General features: G+C 49.5%; 1 protein-coding gene across 1 annotated transcript; it reads right to left on the bottom strand.

Moving 5' to 3' along the window:
• Nucleotides 1–4,259: 4,259 nt before the first annotated feature.
• TCAF2 (TRPM8 channel associated factor 2) lies at nt 4,260–21,727 on the bottom strand. The gene is made up of 8 exons (XM_055421419.2): nt 21,578–21,727; nt 17,654–18,287; nt 13,373–14,358; nt 12,999–13,093; nt 11,489–11,702; nt 10,915–11,154; nt 9,074–9,411; nt 4,260–6,016 (listed from the first exon to the last, which is right to left on the bottom strand). Exons 2-8 carry the CDS (start codon nt 18,274–18,276, stop codon nt 5,774–5,776), a joined length of 2,739 nt encoding a protein of 912 aa, XP_055277394.2. The 5' UTR covers nt 18,277–18,287; nt 21,578–21,727; the 3' UTR covers nt 4,260–5,773.
• Nucleotides 21,728–22,316: the final 589 nt, after the last annotated feature.

Below are 22,316 nucleotides of genomic sequence, written 5' to 3' on the forward strand. Positions count from 1 at the left end.
GCCAAGAAGCTAAATCCATTTTAACAACAATGTTAGCTAAACAGTGAATGAATTTGCTGCCATTCCAGTTCAAGCAAATTGATTTGGGTGATTTTTTTTAATGGGTATTAAAAGTGAAGACTGTATAAAAAAGTGAAGACCACATTGACCAATCTGTCCCTACATGGGAAAAGTCACATAAATATGTTTTTTTAAGTTAAAACTAAGACAGAAACTGAGTTTGCCTCCATCAGAATAATTTCACTGTTATAGTTGATGGTCAGGAGGTGCATAACTCAGTTGGTAAAGAATCCACCTGCAATGCAGGATGCCCTGGTTCTATTCCTGGGTCAGGAAGATACCCTGGAGAAGGGATAGGCTACTCACTTCAGTATTCTTGGGCTTCCCTTGTGGCTCAACTGGTAAAGAATCCACTTGCAATGTGGGAGACCTGGGTTCGATCCCTGGGTTGGAAAGAGGAAGGCTACTCACTCCAGTATTCTGGCCTGAAGAATTCGCAAATAGTTGAAGGTTCGCAAATAGTCGGAGACGACTGAGCGACTTTCACTTTCACAGGAGGTGCAAGGTTTTCTAGGTGGCCACAAGGGGGAGACAAAGAGTGAGCAGAGAATCAGATTTAAGATAGGAATCACATTAATTCCAGTTAGCACTGCTTATTGTTTCAACAGTATTCACCACAAGGATGAGGTTTTTTGGTTCCATTTACTGTGACCAATCACTAATTCTTTAACTTTTTTGGAAATTAACTACCTATCCTTCTAATCAGTTGGCAATATTATGCTTGTGGGGTAAGATAGAGGAATAGTCCTTTTTATCCTACTTTCTTTAATAATCCTACAGTGATTTGTTTCCTTTGTAAATTATCCAGTTTGCTAGAAGTTTGGAAATTTCAGATATTGGATCGAATAACCTATAAGAATGTATATGCTCCTTTGCCGCATACACATTCAGAAATGTATAACTCTCAGAAATGAGGATGGAAGTTTGGGTATCCTTAAGAGTGAGCAAAGGTCACTTAGATAAAAGCTCTGAGTTTAAGACGAGCTTCCTCCTAGGACTCCACCAAGCTGTTACATGAAGCATGGCTCTTTAGAATCCTCCAGGCTGGGTCGGGCAGGGTCTTGATGTTGAGGCTGTGTGGCTTGGATAAATGACCCTTGTGTGCGTGTGTGCTAAGTCGTTTCAGTCCTGTCCAACTCTGTGCAACCCTATGGGATGTAGCCCGCCAGGCTCCTCTGTCCATGGGATTCTCCAGGCAAGAATCCTGGAGTGGGTTGCCATTTCCTCCTCCAAGGGATCTTCCTGATCCAGGGTTTGAAACTGCATCTCTTACATCTCCTGCATTGGCAGGCAGGTTCTTTACCACTAGTGCCATTTGGGAAGCCCCTGAATAACCCTTATGGGTAAGCAATTCCTATTTGAGTAACAAGAAATAACCTGTTTGGATTTTGGTAGGTTTTTTTAAAATTATTTATTTTTCATTGGAAGATAATTGCTTTATTATCTTGTGTTGGTTTCTGCCACTCATCAACATGCATCACCCACAGGCATACAGAGGTTCCCTCCCTCTTGACCCTCCCTCCCACCCCATCCTAGCCCTCTAGACTGTCACAGAGCACCAGGCTGAGCTCCCCGTTGCGCAGCAACTTTGCATTAGCCATCTGTTTGACACATGGTGATGCGTTTTCTCTCAATGCCACTCTCTCAGGCCGTCCCACCCTCTCCTGCCCCTGCTGTGTCCATTTGTCCATTCTCTTTGTCTGAGTTTAATTCCTGCCCAGCAAATAGGGAATTTTGGTAGTTTTCATCTGGTCATCTGGTGATTCAGCAGCCACACACACAGTTCCATGCAAGCAGAGCTGCAGGTTGTGACAGACCCAGTAACATCGTTCAGTATGCTCGCTAAAAACGTGGGTCCTGAGTGCAACTTTTGGGGGGAAATGTGGTTTCTGTGTCTCTGCTTCCTTCCCTGAAAAATGGAGACAGCCATAGTACTTATTCTGTAGGACTGTTGTGAGCATAAACAAGTAAAAAGTACTTAGAACAGTTCCCAGCAAATGGCATTTATTGATAATTCACCAGAACTGCACTGACATCCTTGAGAGCAAGTGTGCTCTGGAATACAGAACACTCGGAGTGTCCCGATTACACACAATGAATCCTGAACTTAGAAACAGCGGCAGAGACACAGTCTTCCTGTAAGAAGGAGAAGGGTGCTAGATCCCACTCCAGAGGACCTGGGGGAAGTCAGGTTTTGTGTTTGCCTCTGTGGCAACCTCTTCAACCAGCTTTATCCATTCCTTTACTCATCCTTAGTGTCATGGGTAAGAACGCCAGTTCTGGAGTTGAATTGCCAGAGTTCAAATCCTTTCTCTCCCTTTAGGGAGGCTAATCACATGCTGGGACAACTGGAAGATCAGGTACCGATACATTTTTGGAGGCTAAATTTGATATTTAATAAAAATTCAATAGTGAGCATGGATAAGTCCAAACTCTGTTGAACTTCCATTTTTCTAGGTGAATTTTTTTCTAAATGGAAAATTATCCATGGAAGAAAGCTCCACGAGTTTGTCATTGCTATGGGCTTCAGTCAAGCCCCAACTCTTCCTCTTACTGGCTTTGTGAATTCAGATGTTATTTAACGTCCCTAAATTTCTCATCTATGAAGTGGGGTAATGATACTACTAACTTCAAGAGGTCTGTGGTGAAGATTATACAAGTTAACTCATAGGCAATGCCTCTCACCAAGCCTGGGGCATAAAGAGTGTTCGTTACGTATTAGATGGCGTTACTGCTCCTTCAGTGAAGAAACGTTTATTGATTTATTCTCCCATTTTATGTTTTAATTGGAGGAAAATTGCTTTACAGGGTTGTGCTGGTTTCTGCCATCAGTTCAGTTCAGTTCAGTCGCTCAGTCGTGTCCGACTCTCCGCGACCCCATGAATCACAGCACGCCAGGCCTCCCTGTCCATCACCAACTCCCGGAGTACACTCAAACTCATGTCCACAGAGTCGGTGATGCCATCCAGCCATCTCATTCTCCGTCGTCCCCTTCTCCTCCCGCCCCCAACCTTTCCCAGCATCAGAGTCTTTTCCAGTGAGTCAACTCGTCTCATGAGGTGGCCACGCAAATCAGCCGTAATCATGCATATACCCCCTCCCCCGTCTCCCTCCATCCCGCCCCCTAGGTCATCGCAGAGCGCTGAACTCAGCTCCTTGCGTTCTAGAGCAACTCCTCACCAGCTGTCTACTTTACACTCGAGAGTGTCTATATGTCGATGCTGTTTTTCTCCATTCGCTCGTCTCTTTCCTTCCCCCACTGCGTCCACAAATCCGTTCTCTAGTCTGTGTCTATACTGCTTCCCTGCAATAAGTTCACTAATACCACTGTCTAGACTCCATCAGTTCAGTTCAGTGCAGTCGCTCAGTCGTGTCCGACTCTCCGCGACCCCATGAATCACAGCACGCCAGGCCCCCCTGTCCATCACCAACTCCCGGAGTTCACTCAAACTCATGTCCACAGAGTCGGTGATGCCATCCAGCCATCTCATTCTCTGTCGTCCCCGTCTCCTCCTGCCCCCAACCTTTCCCAGCATCAGAGGCTTTTCCAGTGAGTCAACTCGTCACATGAGGTGGCCAAAGTATTGCAGTTTCAGCTTTAGCATCAGTCCTTCCAATGAACACCCAGGATCGATCTCCCTTAGAATGGACTGGTTGGATCTCCTTGCGGTACAAGGGACTCTCAAGAGTCTTCTCCAACACCACAGTTCAAAAGCATTAATTCTTCGGCGATCAGCTTTCTTCACAGTCCATACATGACCACAGGAAAAACCATAGCCTTGACTAGACGGACCTTGGTTGGCAAAGTAATGTCTCTGCTTTTTAATATATTATCAAGGTTGGTCATAACTTTCCAAGGAGTAAGCGTCTTTTAATTTCATGGCTGCAATCGGCATCTGCAGTGATTTTGGAGCCCCCAAAAATAAAGTCTGACACTGTTTCCACTGTTTTTCCATCTATTTCCCATGAAGTGATGGGACCAGATGCCATGATCTTTGTTTTCTGAATGTTGAGCTTCCAGCCAACCTTTTCACTCTCCTCTTTCACTTTCATCAAGAGGCTTTTGAGTTCCTCTTCACTTTCTGCCATAAGGGTAGTGTCATCTGCATATCTGAGATTATTGATATTTCTCCCAGCAATCTATATCTATGTGTTAATATACAATATTTGCTTTTTTCTCCTTCTGACTTCACTCTGTATAACAGAACAAATATTTATTGAGCTTTTTTTTCTGTCAGAAATGCACCTGACGAAGGACATGGGTGAAATAAAAGGAAATTATCCTTGAATTGGGAGAAGGATGTGCTGACGGGCATCAGAGAAAGACAGTCCCCAGGTCCATGTGCCTGAGGGGCCACTGTGTCCTCAGCAAAGCTCAGGGAGTGATACTGAGAACAGCAAAACTATGGTTTAAAAACCAAGCTTGAGGAAAATGGCTCAGTGTACACGCCACTAATCCTGCAGATGAACCTCTAATTGGAACTCCACCCAGCCAAAGAGCCGGGATGGACTGGGATGAGATGATGAGAAAGTTCAGGGGACGCTGGGTTGCAGGGCGGTCAGTGAGTGTGGTTAACTTGCTCTGCTACACTTGGGATCCTGTTCCATCAGAGCCCTCTCAGCACGGCTGCTGTTGAGGACACACAGTACCTTGATTCCATGGTAACCAGAGGAGCCAGCTGCCTGTTTTGTGCCAAGAACCAACAGGCTGATGGACTTGGTAGGGCTGCTAGAGTGATTTTCACCTTCGGCTGGAGCAAAAGGACTCAAAGATGAAACTAACCAAGAAAACCAAACCCCAATAGCGTTGTCACCTCCAGCTTGAGTTCACACCATCTCATTTGAGTTTACACCATTCCTGGGGTGAAGTTATACCCCAGCATCCTTCCAGAGGCAAGAGAAAGGACACATAGGATGGGCTAGGATCTTGAAGACTATCACTGATACCACGTCTGGGCACAGCACTCATGTTCACTAAATACTCTCACTCAAGGACTGAATGCAAACCTCAAGGAGGTAGACTCTGAAGGGAGATTCAGTTTGCAGGATGCCCACATGAAACTGGGCAGACAGGTCGCTATCAGGCCTGGTGATAGCTGAAGAGCTCCCTTATGTGCACACAGGTGGTGTTCAAACATGTTAACCATCATCAAACAATAGATTTTTATCCCCAAGTCGCGAATGAGAATCCAGACGCACAGAGAGTTGAGTGACTTTCCATAGAACCAAAGCTGGTTCACAGCCATCTCCATTAGAGCAGCCTGTCTGTCTTACAATCAGAAAGCTTCTGAGAGCTGGAGAGAGGAGGTTTGTTCAGGGCCAGCTGGGGTGAGGGAGTGATATCAGAGTACAATGCAATCCAGAGTCTTTAAAATTATTGGTCATAAATAGAAGGCAAGAGCTTGCAGAAACTCAAGGAAACATCCTCTGCAGGAGGGCAAGGATGGTGAAGCAAGTCTCTGGGTGGCAGCGAGCATAGAGGCAGAGATACAAGAAAAGAAGCACAGCAGTGTTTTCCTGAGAAAGCTGGTTTCATTTTGTCTTAGCACCTTAAAGGACTTCCTGAGGACAGGCAGCAAAGGAGGATTCAGCCTTAGGGCACTCTAGGCAAGAAACACAGGGAGGTGGAGTGGGCGAGTGATCACCCCTGCCCTTCTGTGGTCACCCCCGTTCCAAACACACACTGCTGGATGACCAGTGTTTACATCTCAATCTAGACATACATCCTCATGGGGTTTTCTCCCCACTCAGGCAGACAGGCCAGGCTGGAAGCCACTTTCTTCTCGACAGGCCAGCCCCAGGCCTCAAAGAATGGAGCCAGGTTCTTCTGCACCTTTTCAGAGAACTTCCTCACCCACAGGTTCATCTTGCCAGGGTTGTCACTGGGGATGTCAGAGAGGGTCTGGTACTCTGCAAAGAGCTGGGTGAACGGCTCCCATCCAAAGGCCTCCTGGAGCTGGAAAAGGAGGAAGGGGCAGAATGAGGAATAAGTCTGTGAAATATTGCAGCATACATGTTCACGAGTGTATCTCATTTCCTGTGATTTGTGTGTGTGTGTGTGTGTGTGTTAAGTCGCTTCAGTTGTGTCCAACTCTTTGCTACCCCATGGACTGTAGCCCAACAGGCTCCCCTGTCTATGGGATTCTCCAGGCAAGAATACTGGAATGGGTTGCCATTTCCTTCTCCAGGGGATCTTCCCAACCCAGGGATCGAACCTGCATCTCTTACATCTCCCGCGTTGGCAATGGGTTCTTTACCACCAGCGCCACCTGGGAAGCCATTGTTAGCTTTGCTTCTTTACTTGCCCCTGTCTCCCCATCTTACTTCTGATCATAAACACGATTGTGTTGGCTCATTCCACTTCTTGGTCACAAACTCTGTATCCTCTGAATCTATCAGAGGGCTACACAAGGAACCTAATCGCTGAAAAGAGGTAAATCCTCAACAAATGACAGTTTTCTCTGTTATCTGTAATTTCTTTAATTAAAAAAACAACAACAGCCGTATTCTCAGTTAACCTAAGTGTTTTTTTGACTTAGGCATCAGACAGGTTTGAGCTCAACTGAGATGGAAATCGGTCCCCAAATCTGGGAACTTACAATATCTTTCAGACACAATAAAATCTTTTTTATTTTCCCAGCCATCTCAGACCTGTGACTATTTTCAAGGCTGCTGTTTTTCTCTACAGGACACTGCCTGTGGAGCAAAACAAGAAAGAAGCAGGTATGTCACAAGTGGCTCAACATGCAAGTGATTCGTACTTCACAGGGAAGAGCCTACCTGAAAGCCATGGGTGGGAAACTCTTATTTGCTAAGATTATAGAAATTTTTGATTCCATGGTGACTCAGATGGTAGAGAGTCTGCCTTCAATGTGGGAGACCCGAGTTTGATCCCTGGGTTGGGAAGATCCCCTGGAGAAGGAAATGGCAATCCAATACAGTACTCTTGCCAGGAAAATCCCATGGACAGAGGAGCCTGGTGGACTACAGTCCATAGGGTTGCAAAAGGTCAGACATGACTGAGTGACTTCACTTTCACTTTTCATAGAAATTTAGAGCTAGCAGTGATCTTGGAGTTTCCAAGATCTCCCCTTTTTGTGGCGGCGAATCCTCTGAGCCTGGGGTATGAAACCGCAAGGACAGGTGCACTTTGATCAGCTTCCCTGTGATCTCATGGCTGTGTCCTCACCGCCGTGGCCTTGTGAGTCCTCCTGCTCATCTCTATTAATATAGCACCTCATTGAACATATTATTACACATATAACATTATGAAACATTTACAATGTGTCAGGTACTACGCTAGGCAAAAATGATTAAGGTCTCTTGTTCTTCTGGAGGTCATTGGTCAACCGGAGAGACAGACGTGTAAGCAAACAAATTACAAAAGAAGTTGGCTTGTCCAGGAGATGATGTTGGGAGAAGAGGACAGGAGAGCTGAGTTTGGACAGGTGACATGACAGGAAACAGACAAGATGTTCACTTGCAGGAGGGGAAGCATGGGGAGACACAGAAGCTGAACTGGCAGATGTATTCCTAGGGGAAGCAGCTCCATAAACTGCAAGATAATCAAGGAGGTGGGAAACTGGGAGCTGGAGGTGTTGGTGAAGGTCTGATGATGAAGGGCCTTAGACACCCATCTAAGCGTTTCCCCTTTCTTCTGAATGTGAAGGAGCACACTTGAGGGACTTAAACATGGAATATTCAGATTATTTTGGAGTTGTTGTGGAAGGCAGACTGAAGGTGGTTGAAGCAAGAAGGGGGAAAAACTTAAGAGGCTTTTGGAGCAGAGAGGAAGATGCTGAGGATCTGTGCTAAGGCAACAGCAGGAGGAAAGAAAGGGAGAAGACCTCCCGCAGGTCGAGAAAACAGAAGGTGCCCATCTGTCCTGAGACCAAGTCTTGGACTCCAGGACAAGAGGTCTCCCCAGAACTTTTGCAGAATGATGCTCATAGCGAGTGGGTCAGCAGGTACAGGGAAATTAGGGCTTTGCCTTGCACTTCAGTGGCAACTACCATGTGGGGTCTGTTTCCCTGCAACCCTCAGATTGGCTCTAGAAGAATCCAGATCTGATGCAATGCAGTTATCTCATTGACTGGGGCCGTCTCTCACTCAGATCTTCAGAAAATGAATGAAAAAGGAAAAATCAAAGCGAGGGGTTGGAAGTGCAAAAGCCTGGGCTTGTCACTGACTCCTGACCGTAGGTTCTGGGCCCATCATTTAAATGTGTGATGTTGGTCAGGATGCTTAAACTCTTTAACTCAGTGTGGCTGTGGAAAGTGAGCCATGACCACTATTTAGAGGGTCATGGTAGACAGAGCAGGAGATCTGACTGGGGAGTGGCTGTCACAGCTTGAAAATAGTAAACTTCAAAGCAGGATGGGAGAGGGGAAAGGGATTTCTGCTTATTTCACAGGAAATCAACTCACTTCAAGACTTTGGTGTTCTTTTGTTGGGTTGGTTATTTACTTATTCATTCTGAAGACACTTTGGCTTCAAATGGGTGGTGGAAACCTGACAATTTCATCGACAGAGTTACCTCCTTAGAGGTCTTCTTGTGAGGCAGTTGCCCCTAACACTATGAAGGGATGCGACACTCACTAGACCCATAAAACTAAGGTGAGGGAAAGCAAAGCAAGATAATCACCATTTCTGAGGCACTCATTAGGGGACAAAGGACAAGCCAGTGAGTGGGAGAGACATGACTCAGTCTCGGGGTGTCTTACTCAGAGCGTCTGCTCTTGACTGACATACCCAGGGACTGTATGTCTCTCTAGTTATTTTCTTCTCATAATAGTTGTCATTTTCTCTTACATATACAAAAGCACAGGAGGTGAGTGGGGCAGGTGTCATCTGCATTTTAGAGATATTTGACCTGAGAGGCATCACCACGCAGCCAGGGGAGGTGGTGGGCAGGCTGGTGGGGGTGGAAAGGACTTGGCGAGCTCCTGGGATCTGGGATGCCTCATGATAGAGGGTCTGGGGGCCTCCATCTCCCTGAATTTCAGCTCAGTACCTGCAGATATGTTTCCAGAGCTGTCCACACTTCCCAGTTGCACAGGGGGGCTCCCTTTTCCAGGTGTGTTTTGATCCTATTCTCCCGTTCTGGAGGGCTCAGAGCTGGGTGGGCCTGAGCCCTGGGGATGCCCAGGACCGTTTCGTGTACATAGACCGACCACAGGTTGCAGGTGGCCTCGGTAGTGTGTGGAGGGAACTCCCACTTCTGCCGCTGCTGGTTGTGGCCCAGCTCGTGCACGGGACCCCAGAGCCCTCGGCTTCTCATGCCCATCTCATTGATAAGCTCCGGCACTGACTCCAGGTGGCACATGATGGGGTAGCCCGAGTGCATCCAGCCTGGGAAAGCAAAGAGAGAATGAGGCACGGGGGGGGGGGGTCCACCCACACCCATCTCCCTTCGCTCCTCTCCACTGGGTAACTTTTCCTCACCATCCTGCCCGCACCCAATCATTCCAGAATCTCCCTGCTGACTTAGAACGCTGATGCCCCCCTTGACTTGGTCCAAAGAGTGCCCAGCCTACTTCCCAGACTCCACTCTGGAGTTACTCCTCCCGCTTTCTCTGGCCCCAAAGAATATTAATTCTTTACACAGCCATTCCCACTATAATTCAGCGCTTCCTTTCGTGTGAGTTTCCTTTGTGTGCCAGTCTGCAACATTAGGTCTTGTGTCCAAATCTGAGATCCTTGAGGCTAGGCAGTGTTATTCCTTCTCTTGCAGAAACCACTGTTGTCCAAATTCATGCTTTTTAACAATGAAAATCTTGCCCTTTATTAAAAGATTAAAAATACGGCCAAAGGAATTTTTTTAATTTCCCCCCGCTTTTTTAAAACAAAAGATGTCCTTCTTTTTTCTAAACCACTAAATACTTAACATAAATCTCTTTACCCCCTCTTCATTGCCAATCTGAATTATAGTTGAAGAGGCTATTTCAGAGGTTTTAACCTCTCCTTGAAGCAACCCTCACCAGCGTCTTGAAATCCGAGTACCAGTTTTTCTGAGGCTGTTCCACCCATCTGTGAATTCTTACCCTGAAGGTGAACATGATTTACGTTTTTGCATGTAAACATCTTTTCATTTCCATGTCTTCAATGTATTTTTCTCCCCTTACTTTACCGGTAAAATTATGCCTTACACATATGGATATTTTAAAAGGCAAAATAAAAGTCAGCAGAAAGGAAGCAATGACGAAGATCAGGCAGAAAATAACTAAAACAGAGAGTCAAAAAAGAATGGAGAAGGTCAATAAAGCCAAGAGCCGAGTTTTGAAAGGACAGTCAACAAACTCTGGCCCGGCTCGCAGGAAGAGCAAGTGGACCCAAGCAAACAAAGTAACACATGAAAGAGGGGACGTACCACCGAGACACAAACAATCCTAAGAGAAGACTACGAACAGCTACATGCCGACAGACTGGACAAGAAGTGGACACGCTTCCTGGACCAGTTTCTAGAAACACAGCCTGTGCAAACTGCGTCAAGAAGAAACAGATAATTTGAACAGATCACTCACTCACTAGAAGTGAAACAGAATCGACATATAGAAAAATACCTCTGTACAAACAAACAGTCCAGGACTGGAGGGCTTCACGGAGGAACTCTACCCAACAAACACAGGAGAATTTATACCGATCCTTCTCAAACTCTCCCAAAAGACCGAAGCGGACAGAATCCACCCAAAGCCATTCTAGGACGCTGTCATCACTCTGATACCAAAACCAGAAAAGGACACTACAGAAAGGAAGGAAGAAAGAATGAAAGAAAGAAAACAACAGGCCCAAAGAAATGCAAAATAGTAAAGCAAAGCTGTCTACCCGCTAGGAGCATCCCTCTGGAGCACCTACCGGCTGAGATCTGCACATCAGCAACGATCCTCTCTGGACGGTGGAATGGGAAGGGCTGGGCCGCCAGCCTGGCTATAGCCTCCATCATCTCGTCCCAGAGGCGGAGCAAGGGCTCCGGGTCCTCCAGGGCCCGGAGGTCTGCAGTCGGCACGGTCAAGATGATGTTGTCCGTCGCCAGCTCTCCCCAGGGAGCCGGGCTCTCCTGAATACAGCTCCTCCACGCCTCCAGGGATGTCTCACCTGGGAACAAACATCACGGAACCTGTCACCCACTTCCTCCACCTCCTTTGAGCTGAAAAACACAATTGGAACCCAGGAGGAGGACACTGAAATAAGGAACGATTACCACGCACGTCTACATGCTGTGCAGAGAAGGATGGGTCCCCAGACCCTCCCCTCTGTTCTGCCCTGAAGTCTCCATGGACACAGAGATTTCTCACTCCTGCCTCCACTGCCATCTCCAGCAGTCCCTTCTCCCGTCCACCAATCCTTTCGCCTCCGCTCCTTGGCAACCAGCACTTGACTACACAGCATCCCCCGTTCTCCTCCTCCCCTCCGCCTTCAGTCCACTCACCCAGCTTGTAATACGGGGCAGGCACAGCCCTCTTGATGGTGATGGACACAGGCCCCTGGTTACAGCCCCTGGGCACGATGACATAGAGAAGCCCGCCCCAGAGGCTGGAGACCGACTGTTCGGTCCTGTCCATATGGCACTGGTGAGTCACCACAGGGGCTCGAGACAGCTTGCTGGCACTCATCAAGTCATCGGTGTGGCAGCCAATCTGTAACTGGAAAGGCGATTGCACCATGTGTGGGCGGAGCTGCTTCCCTGGGCTGTGGGTGCAGGGTTGTGTGTGGGACTGTGTGATGGAAGGAACTGAGAAAACTCCAGCCTCCCCTTTCTGTAAGTGACGCATGCAAACCACGAGATGGTAGCACTCTAAAAGTCGTATGTGCTGAATGGCACGTAGAATCGTATTTCTAGGGATTTAAACAGCTCCATAGTGGACTGACTTACCTGGTAGCTCAGTCGGTAAAGAATCTGCCTGCAGAGCAGGGGACCTGGGTTTGATCCCTGGGTTGGGAAGATCCCCTGGAGAAAGAAATGGCCAACCACTCTAGTATTGTTGCCTGGAAAATTCCATGGACAGAGGGGCCTAGCGGGCTACAGTCCACGGGATCACAAGGGTCGGACACAACTTAGTGACTACACCACCACCACCACCACCACCACAGTGGACCACCATTAGGCAGACCACACATAACCCTGAGGCTGATACTGACTAGCGGCTTGTGGTGCCTCTGCACTAGACAGAACCTGGGCTCCTACACCAGGGATCAAGCCCCTGAGTGGGTCTGATGCCGGGAATAAGGCAGAGGGAATCCTTGGCTGCACTTCATGCACAGTCAGGAGGCCCATCCAGACACAGTGGGACATGGGATGAGGGCTCATCTTGGCCTCCCTTTCTGCTCAGACAGATGGAGTGCGTATCGTTTGGAGGCCTGGGACTGCTTTTCTCAGGGTTACTGCAAGTGAGCGCGAGAAGGGAGACTGACCCCCAGGAGACCCTAACCGTGGCAGGAAGTGACCCGCAGAATTGAGGGTCACTTAATTTGGCATCATGGTCTATTTTTGTGAGTGACGGGGTTATGCACACCCTTTAGGGATGAAGGTAAAGACATAAAACCCAGAAAGGCTGTGCCAGGAAAATGCCTGAGGTCCAGAATATGTCAGGTGTCCTTTCCCCCACATTCCTGTCGGAAGGTGGAGAGCTGAGGGCCTGTCTTAGAGGACTGGGTCTGAGGTGAGGAGCTCTACACAAGTGCTCAGTTGTGTCCGCCTCTCTGCGAGCCCATGGACTGCAGCCCGCCAGGCTCCTCTGTGTCCATGGGATTTTTCCAGGCCAGACTACTGAGAGCGGGTAGCCATTTCCTTCTCCAGGGAGTCTCTCCCTTAGGCTCCCAGAAACTTAGCTGCTTCATCTGTAACGTGGGTAGGATGATGCCTTCCTGCACTCTGGTAGAAGAGCAGTGAGCTGGATGAGAAAGAAAGCGTGAGGCAGTGGCAGGGGTCCGAACCTTACCTTCAGGCCAGTGCAAGCTGCAGCTTCACACAAGGAGACTTCTGTAAGTTGTCCGTTTGGCAGGTAAAGCCCTGTACTCATCCAGGCATCATCGCCTGGGTGACAAAAGGCACAGCAAAGGCTGAGTTCTTCCCCTGCTCGATGCCTCGCAGCGCCTCCCAGAGGTACAGCCCTGCCCTGCACACCTCAGCTCATCCATGCTTCCTGCCTGAAGCCCACCCAAGCTCAGAGCAGAACCCCACTCCCATCTCCTTGAAAGTGCCTGATGGAGAAAGGAACAGCCCCACCGAACCTTCAGCCCCTACAAGATCCCATGGAGCCCACGAGCCCCCCGCCTGTCCCCATCCCCCACCCCCAGGCCCCTGGTGGCCTACCTGGGTTGCGCGCATTGATCTCCACTGTGTGCTCCAATGGGCACAGATTGGAGCCGCAGGACCAGGCTCCAAGCCCCTGTGCCAGCTCGGAGCAGTCAGTGCCGCAGCGCGCCAGCTCCGTGGCCAGGCAGAGCACCACCGCCTCACAGGAGTCACCGGCCACCGGGTTCTCCCGGCTCACAGCTGGGAACCCCGAAAGACGCAGCCGCTTCCTCAGGAGCCGGTGCAGGGAGGCATAGGCAGGGACCCCCTCTGCGGGAATCTGGAGGAAGGCGGCTCCATCCACTCTCAGTTTTGCCAGCCAGTTCTTCTCCAAGTTGCCACCCTCGAGGTTCAAGGTAGCTTGGAATTCAGACAGCGCCTTGCGGAAGTGGTAGTTCAGGCTGTCGGCGGAAGGGACCGGGAAACAGCCCGGGTCCATGGTCCAAGCTAGGATGCTGAGGCCAAAGGTGTTGAGTATAACATTACCAGGGAAATCAGCCAACGTGGAGCGGCCGGGGTTCTGGGAGGCCCACCACCAGGCGTGGCCCCCGATCAGCAAGCCCCCGCCCTCAGCCACAAACTCCTGCAGCTGCTTGGCCTCCTTGTCGCTGTAAGCTGTACAGCAGTAGATGCACACGTCACTCGTCAGATTGGGTTCAAGACTGCACTCAAGACCGTGCTCCGACAGCAGGGCGTGCAGTTTTCCTAGACTGGTATTCACCCCGACTTTGCCCGTCTGGCCTTTGGCCAGCCAGCGCACAGCATTGAGTAAAAAGGGTCCCAAACTGGGAGCAGAGAGCATGCCCTCATGGGCAGCCAGGACCACCCGGCCCTGGCCATAGCGGGCAGCTGCCAGGAAGCAGCGGAGAGAGGCATCTAAGCCCAGGGGGAAGGCCAGGGCCCCGTGCACCAGCAGCTGCGAGGGCAGTCCCCGCGTCCCAATGTCGAGCTCCGAGATCCCTTCCAGGAGCTGCTGCTGGTCCTGCCTGAGGTCCTCCCCGCACCTGGAAAAGGAACAAAGGGGCTGCAGTCAGATGCCGAACCATTGAGACCAGCTCTCTGAAGACAGAAATCTGGAGGGTGCAGAGGTCACACAGTCCACGCCAGCTTTCCCACTCTCACTAATAACACTGGAGATTTGAGTCACTCGTGTGACTTGCTTTATTGCAGTGGTCTAGAACTGAACTCACAGTATCTCTGAGGTATGCCTGTTATTGAACATAGAAATGAATGAAGTTAAAAAATAGATCTACTCTTCAGAGTAACACTTCTGTAAAGAAGGCAGTGTAGAACATCAAATCCCCCTCTCCACATGCTAGCTCTGATCTAGGAATGTGTTACAAGTAAACTCTTCATACTATACTTGAAGATTTAGACACTCTTTTTAAAGGGCTTCCCAGGTGGTACTAGTGGTAAAGAACCCACCTGCCAATGCAGGAGACATAGGAGATAGGAGTTCAATCCTTGGGTCGAGATCCTGCCATGTCTGTAGGAGGGCATGGCGACCCACTCCAGTATTCTTGCCCGAAGAATCCCATGGACGGAGAAGCCTGGCGAGCTACAGTCCATAGGATCACAAAAAGTCAGACACGACTGATGTGACTTAGCATGCACTCTTTTTAAAAAATGTCACTTAAATGTGATGACTGCTTTTACTACTTGTTACTGAGAAAAAGAAAGCTGACTGCCGAAGAATTGCTGCTTTTGAACTGTGGTGTTGGAGAAGACTCTTGAGAGTCCCTTGGACTGCAAAGAGATCCAACCAGTCAACCCTAAAGGAAATCAGTCCTGAATATTCATTGGAAGGACTGATGCTGAAGCTGAAACTCCAGTACTTTGGCTACCTGATGTGAAGAACTGACTCGTTGGAGAAGACCCTGATGCTGGGAAAGATTGAACACAGGAGAAGAAGGGGATGACAGAGGATGAGATGGTTGGATGGCATCACTGACTCTATGGACAAGAGTTTGAGCAAGCTCCGGGAGTTGGTTATGGGCAGGGAAGCCTGGCATGCTGCAGTACATGGGGTTGCAAAGATTTGGACACGACTGAGTGACTGAACTGAACTGAACACACACAGGGGGCTGACTCACATGCCATAGTTTGCCAATCTCTGATGTAGAATCTAAATCAAACTTCTAATTTACAAGAAATACAGGGAACAAAGGAATTTATTCAACTTCACCACAGGGATTCAGTCAGCAAAACACAGACTTTTTTGAAGGAAACACATTCTATACTATGGGGAACTGTTCAGGACAAAATACCTAGTTTCCTTAAGAAAAAAACAGCAAGAGAGGAAAAGAATTGGAAAGGAATTCCAATTCTTATATGAGACATAGAAGTCATATCAAGCTATCAAAATATGTTGGTTTTAATAAAAGATCAATTCAAAAAAACTGTGAAAAAATAAGACAATTATGGAAATGGATTATGACATTAAAAAATTATTACTTCTTTTAGATGTGATAATGGTAACTTCTGGTTATGTTTTCAAAACATAAACAAAACAAAAGGTACTTCAGATTCCGTGGCAGAGATGAAAAATGTAGGCGCAGATGCAGAAAAACAACAAAATAGGTTTAGTTTGCTGGATAGGAATCCTTCGAAACTATTAAGAGGAATTAGTTGGTGAGATTTACCTGTTTGTCCGTCAGACTTAAAGAGAAGTTGGAATGAATCAGATCCATCCTGGTTCTCTGAATAACTCATCACCTCCCAACCCTTCCAGAGGGAACCGAGTCTAACTGTGCCAGGCCTTGGGGCTGAAGACACTGCTAGCTGCTTTCTAAATATGTGTCTGACCTTCCTTGACTGGTCTGATCTCCAGTCAAGATCAAACAAGTCATTCCTAAACAAGTCAACCCTGAATATTTATTGGAAGGACTAATGCTGAGCTTCAATACTTTGGCTACCTGATGCGAAGAGTCAACTCATTGGAAAAGACCCTCATGCTGGGAAAGATTGATGGCAAAAGGAGAAGGGGGTGGCAGAAAATGAGATGGTTAGATAGCATCATCAACTCAGTAGACATGAATTTGAGCAAACTCTGGGAGAGAGTGGAGGACAGAGGAGCCACGTGTGCTGCAGTCCATGGGGTCGCAAAGAGTCAGACACAGCTTAGCAACTGAACAACATGCCCCTCCTTACAGCAGCATCTTGACTTCTTCAGAGGTGCCAGTGGCCATTTAAAAATATTCAGCCCTTCAGGCCCTCTGGCAGCTAGAGGTGGCCAGGTGAGCTAATTCTGGCCACTGAAACATTACAGAAGTCTGATGGTCAGAGCTCCCAGAAAACATATGTTACTATCTGCATTAAAAGAGACATATGCAGCAGGTATATTCATTCCAGCTTATTCTTGCCAAGGTGTAATTACATTGCCAAAAATAGTAGTAGCAAACTTGCAGTCATAAGGATAAAAGTGAAGCATCATGGGGGGGGGTGAGCGTGGGTCACGGAAGTGGTAAAGGGCAAGAGAGACAGAAGGAGATTGAGAGGGAGGGAGGGAGGGCAAGAGAGGGGATGAGTGAACACGCACGAGTGAGCCGGCGTTACCGTGAAGCAGGGAGCCAGTGCCACAGCCCTGACTATCTGCCTGGACTCTGTTACACGAGAGAACGAAACGACAGGATCTGTCCACTGCAGCAAGGCTTCTGTTACCCGTGGGCATGCACGGTGAGTCACTGATTTAACGAGTCACACAAAACCACAGCTATCCAAAGCTTCTGGCCTCCTCTAATCTTTCCTTTCCTAGTCCTGTACAGCTCCCTAAGTGGCAGCACCCGTCCTTAAAAGTATTTGATCATGGAAATCTTGACTCCTGTCTTCTCCCCTCACTCCAGTTCAGTCCACCAGCCAAGCCTGGAGGCAGGAAGGAGCCCAGGTACTTGTCTCCTTCAGGCTGTGTCTCTGGCCATCACTGTGTCTTCTCTGAGGCTCCAGTTCCCATCAGAGATGCCTCCATCTGGACTCCCAGCTCTCCTGCTGAACAGGCCTAGCATAGCTCCAGCCTTTACCATTGAGCCACCCGGGGAGACCCCCCAACCCAGGCACCAGACAGACTGACGAATAAGACAAGCACTTCTAAAAGACTGATCGTTGCTTTGGCCACAGACAGCAGGAGCAGTGAGAACCCAGCCCTTCCTGGGCTTCAGTGCATTACGGTTGTCTTTTCCTTTCTTTGTGGTGGTTCTGAAAAGCAGTAGAAAATCACATGTATTAAAGTGGAAGCTTCCTGATGAAGAGGAGCAGATTTATTGTGAATATGCATCAGACTCCTGGCGGGGAAACACCACTCACCTGACCTGGAGAGGGATCTTGGGCACCTTCTTGGAGACCTTGAAGCGGCCTTTGTCCCCATAGGTGTCAGTGAAGTACACTCCGGCCACACTGGTCACCCGGTTCCCTGGGAACTCGGACAGCACCTTGTCACTACCATGCTGACTGGCCCAGTACCAGGCCTGGCCCCCGATGAGCAAGCCCCCGCCACGTTTCACAAACTGGATCAGCTCCGCAGTCATGGTGTCATTGTAGGCACTGATGCAGTAAACCTCCAGGGGTCCTGCTGGTTCTGGGTGAACCTGTGCCTCCGCCCCGGAGCCCTCCAGGATGTGTGCTAGTGATGCCAGGGATGGGTGCACACCAACAGGTGCCCCAGGAGAGGGAGAGAGCCAGCGCACTGCATTGAGAAGAAACGGGGCCAAGCCGGCATCCAGCAGGTAGCCCTCGTGCGACACCACCACCAGACGGCCTCGGCCATAGAAGGAGGCCGCAACGAGGACCTGGCCTTTGTCGTTCACCATGACTGGGAAGGCGGCCTCTCCAGTAAGAAGGAGCTCACTGGGAACAGGGCCTTCGGGGACCTCCCAGCTTGTGACCCCATCCATGAGGGCCTCAAAGGCAGCTGCAGGAGTTGTCGCCATGGTTCAGTGAGCTGCAGGAGAAGAAATCAAAGACTCAGCTTGGTCAGAACAAAGGAAGAAACGTGTGCGGCAAAAAAAAATAAAGAAAGAAAGAAAACTAAATGCATCAAGGGACTGCCTTGGTATCCCAGTGGTTAAGCATCTGCCTTGCAATCCAAGGAACACAGGTTTGATCCCTGGTCTGGGAACTAGGATCTCATAGGCGGCAGGGCCATAAGCCACCCTTGAGCCCCAATAGTGAGCTGGTAGAGAGGATCCTACATGCCACAACTAAGACCTTCAGTTCAATTCAGTTCAGTTGAGTCGCTCAGTCTTGTCCGACTCTTTGCAACCCCATGAATCACAGCATGCCAGGCCTCCCTGTCCATCACCAACTCCCAGAGTTCACCCAAACTCATGTCCATCAAGTTGGTGATACCATCCAGCCATCTCATTCTCTGTCATCCCTGTCTCCTCCTGCCCCCAATCCCTCCCAGCATCAGAGTCTTTTCCAGTGAGTCAACTCGTCACATGAGGTGGCCAAAGTATTGGAGTTTCAGCACAGCCGTAAATAAATACATAAATAATGCATTCAGATGAAAACCACTTGTTAGGTCCCCGAGTGGTGGAAGGCCTGGGGGGTTCAGCAAGGAACACAACAGACAAGATCCCTGCTTTCACAAATCTAATATTTGAGAAGGGGAGGGGCGGTAATTAGGCAGACAAGCAGATAAAATGCAGCCATTAATAATCATTAGATGAAAATAAAACACAGTGACGTGATATCCAGAAACCAGAAAATTACTTTAGATGGGGTTACAGTAAAGGCCCATATGAGAGAGTGACATTGAAGCTGAGACCTGAGATTTAAGTTGAGACCTGAAATACTGCAAGCGAGCATTTTTTTTAAACTTTTTATTTTACATTGTGTTGTGGTATAGTCGATTAACAGTGCTGTGAGAAGTTTCAGGTGAACAGTGATGGTAAGGTAACTCAAGCATACACATACATGTATCCATTCTCTCCCAAACTCCCCTTCCCTCCAGGCTGCCACACAACATTGAGCAGAGTTCTCTGTGTCATACAGTAGTTGTTTATCCATTTTAAATATGCAGTGTGGACACATCCCTTCGAAACTTCCAAAGTATCCCTTTCTCCCATCCTTCCCTCTGGGAACTTTATAACAGAGAGAAGCCCCATGGGGGCTGGAGGAGCAGAACCTGAGTGGTGTGAGGGTGGGGCTGGATTCCACAGGAGCAAGAAGATCAAAGTGAGAGTTAGCCTGAGATGACTCAGTACATTATTTCTCTGGACAAAAAGGTCAGTTGACCTTTCAGAAACTAAATGTGTTCTGGTAGCTTTGACTAAATGAATTGGGAAACACCTCCCAGTATATTAGGTCTGCCCTCACTAGGGAGTTCCCCACCGCTACTTTGGGGAACATTCAGAGGTTTACTAGGACTTTAAAAATTTGGTGTGCCTAAAACTGGGTTCATTATCCCCTTCAGAGTAGCTCCTCTTGGATAAACTATTTATACGCCAGTCTCATTTGTATAAAGAGAATAGTACATCCCTTGGAGGATTGTTTTGGAAGATGAAGAGAATGTAGATAAAAATGTCCAGTATCAGGTATGCAAGGAGAACAGAAATCACAAGTGGCTGGCCCCCTGCTGTGCTTTCTGGCCTCTCCAAGCGACCAGAGCCAGGTAGCAGGTGAGCTGTGTGCCCCAGACCACCTCCATCCAGCAACAGCCCTGGAGGACTCTCCTAGGCACTGGGAGACCTTCTCACCTGGGCAAGTGCCCAGGAGCAGCCCTGAAGTGGTGGTGAGCTGATATGGGGCAAGCGCCCCCTGGGGTAGAGCCACCCTAGGTGCATTCTGGAGCCCCTCACAGCGTTACCCCAGGAATCGGGCTCCACCTGCCCACAGCAGTAAACAGCTCAGCGAGAAGTCCTTCCTTACTGGACCAGGGTCCTTCCCGCTTCCCTCCTCTCCACGTCCTCACTGTGCAGTTCTGGGCTCACTTCCCAAGTAAACTACCTGTGCTCAGGTCCTTCTATCAGGCTTGGCTTTGGGGAGCCACCGACACTGACAAACACCAAACCCTTCCCTTCCAAGGCATCTCCTCCCTCCTGTTTCCATATACTGCCAGCCACCTCCATTTTGCCCGTGTTTTCCCCACTTATCAAATACCACGCCCTTCAATTTACATTCCTATCCAGAGGAGACCAAGCTGGTTTCTGTCCCCAAGATGCACTCCGTAGTCTCTACAATCTTCCTCAGGCCTACTCATGACTCGTCCTCATCAGTTTCATCCACTCCCCCAGGTAAAGCTGAGGTGCCTCCCCCCTGGATTTTAAGCCTCCAGAGTCTGGACTTTGCACAGTTTTCTAGACTTTTTTTCCTTTCACTTTCTCCATCAATTCTCTAGAAGTCTTGGCTCCTTAAGCATGCCCAATATTCCCCGTAAAACTCCAGCTCCTTTTCTTTCTTTTTTTTAAACTATCCTTCCCATCTGAGGGGCTTCCCTGGTGGCTCAGATTGTAAAGAGCCTGCCTGCAATGTGGGAGACCTGGGTTGGAGCCCTGATCCAGGGATCCCCTGGAGAAGGGAATGGCAACTCACTCTAGTATTCTTGCCTGGGAAATCCCATGGACAGAGAAGCCTGGTGGGCTACAGTCCATGGGGTTGCAAAAAGTCGGACAAACTGAGTGACTAAACAACAACAACAACCCATCTATCACCTTACTCTGAATACTGCCCTCAGGAAAGTGAATTCACAAAAAAGTACCTGTCCCCAGCTGGAGTATGAAGCCAGAGGGTGAATGATTTCAGTATGTGGGTTTGGGGTGGAAAAGCGCAGCGAAAGATCAGGAAGTCTGAGGTCAAGCCTCTGACAAGACAAGGGAGCTCTTTCATGAATCCGAGCCTCCCTAGTTTTACAGGAAAAGCACCAAAAAGAAAAAAAACAAACAGGAGATGAGGAAAAAAGAGGTTCTCAGAACTCTGACTACAACTGTCACTGCGTTCGCATGCATGCACGCGCATCCACAAACACACCCCCATACAGCCACACAGCTGTCAAATTCTTGATCCAGAAATGCAAAGAGGCGAGAGGAAAGCGTTTCGAGACAAATCAAAATAGGGAAAGGAAGGGCGAGAGGAAACCAGACCGTGAACCTAGGGAGACCAGAGACACCGCCTGGAACGGTCTCCAGCCTGCATCTGGCACCCGGGGGCGCACCGGTCTCCCCAGGTCCTCAGCCCCCGCCCGAAGCCACCCACCCCACCCAACTGACACGCTTGGACCCGAGAACTCACGCTACGGCGGGGCGGGGTGCGGGGAGCGGACCAAGGCGCAGGTACAGATGCGGAGGCGCTTCCTGTGAGCGAGGACTTGTAGGCCGGGAGCGGGGCGGGTCCCGGGGGCGGGTCCCGGGGGCGGTCCCTCCCGGAGCCTCCGCCCCGCGGCCCCGCCCCCCCGCCGCACCCGGGGAGGTGCCCTGGGGGATGGGCAGCCCTGATCATGGGCACCCCTGGGGGCCAGAACCCCCCCGCTTCCACAGACCTCACGAGGGATCCTGCTGTGTGCGAGGGAGCTGCGCAGAGTTGCTGTCACGTTTGATAAGGAAAGCACATGCCAAGTCTCCAATAAGCCAGGCTCGGGGCGGACAGGCCAACAACACCGTGACCCACGACCCGGGGTCTGTTTTGGCCCCTCGTGGATCGGGGCCCCTTCCCCTCCAGTCCCGGGTGCAGCGCCCGAGGAGCGAGGCTTCCGCGTCGTCCCCACTGGGTTGCTCCTGCGTTGAGGGCCTGTCCCCTGGTGGTCAGTCTCCGGCCGTGCACCGCGTGCCGGGAGGAATTCGCGGGGATCCGGGGAACTCCATCAGAACCGTCTGGGACTGTAGACAGGAATGTTGCGCAGGCATGTGCTTGCTGGCAAGGAAGCAGCGTGCCTGTTAACGACACCAGACGCGTCCACTCCCGCTGACGCGATAGAGGGGCTGCGGCTTGGGTTTCTACCCAAGGGAGTGGGAAGGTCAAAACCAAGGTTAAA

This window comes from Moschus berezovskii, chromosome 3 (assembly GCF_049115385.1).
Source record: "Moschus berezovskii isolate FMDL1 chromosome 3, NW_MosBer_1.0, whole genome shotgun sequence".
NCBI classification, from domain to species: Eukaryota; Metazoa; Chordata; class Mammalia; order Artiodactyla; family Moschidae; genus Moschus; species Moschus berezovskii.

Bases quoted from the DNA above. Each gene is read 5' to 3' on its own strand.
- TCAF2 (XM_055421419.2), bottom strand. From the start codon at position 18,276: ATGGCGACAACTCCTGCAGCTGCCTTTGAGGCCCTCATGGATGGGGTC. The intron at 14,359-17,653 runs GTGAGTGGTGTT...TTCCTTTTCCAG, and splicing joins AAGATCCCTCTCCAGGTCAG to GTGCGGGGAGGACCTCAGGC. The intron at 9,412-10,914 runs GTAGGTGCTCCA...TTGCTTTCCCAG, and splicing joins TGATGTGCAGATCTCAGCCG to GCTGGATGCACTCGGGCTAC.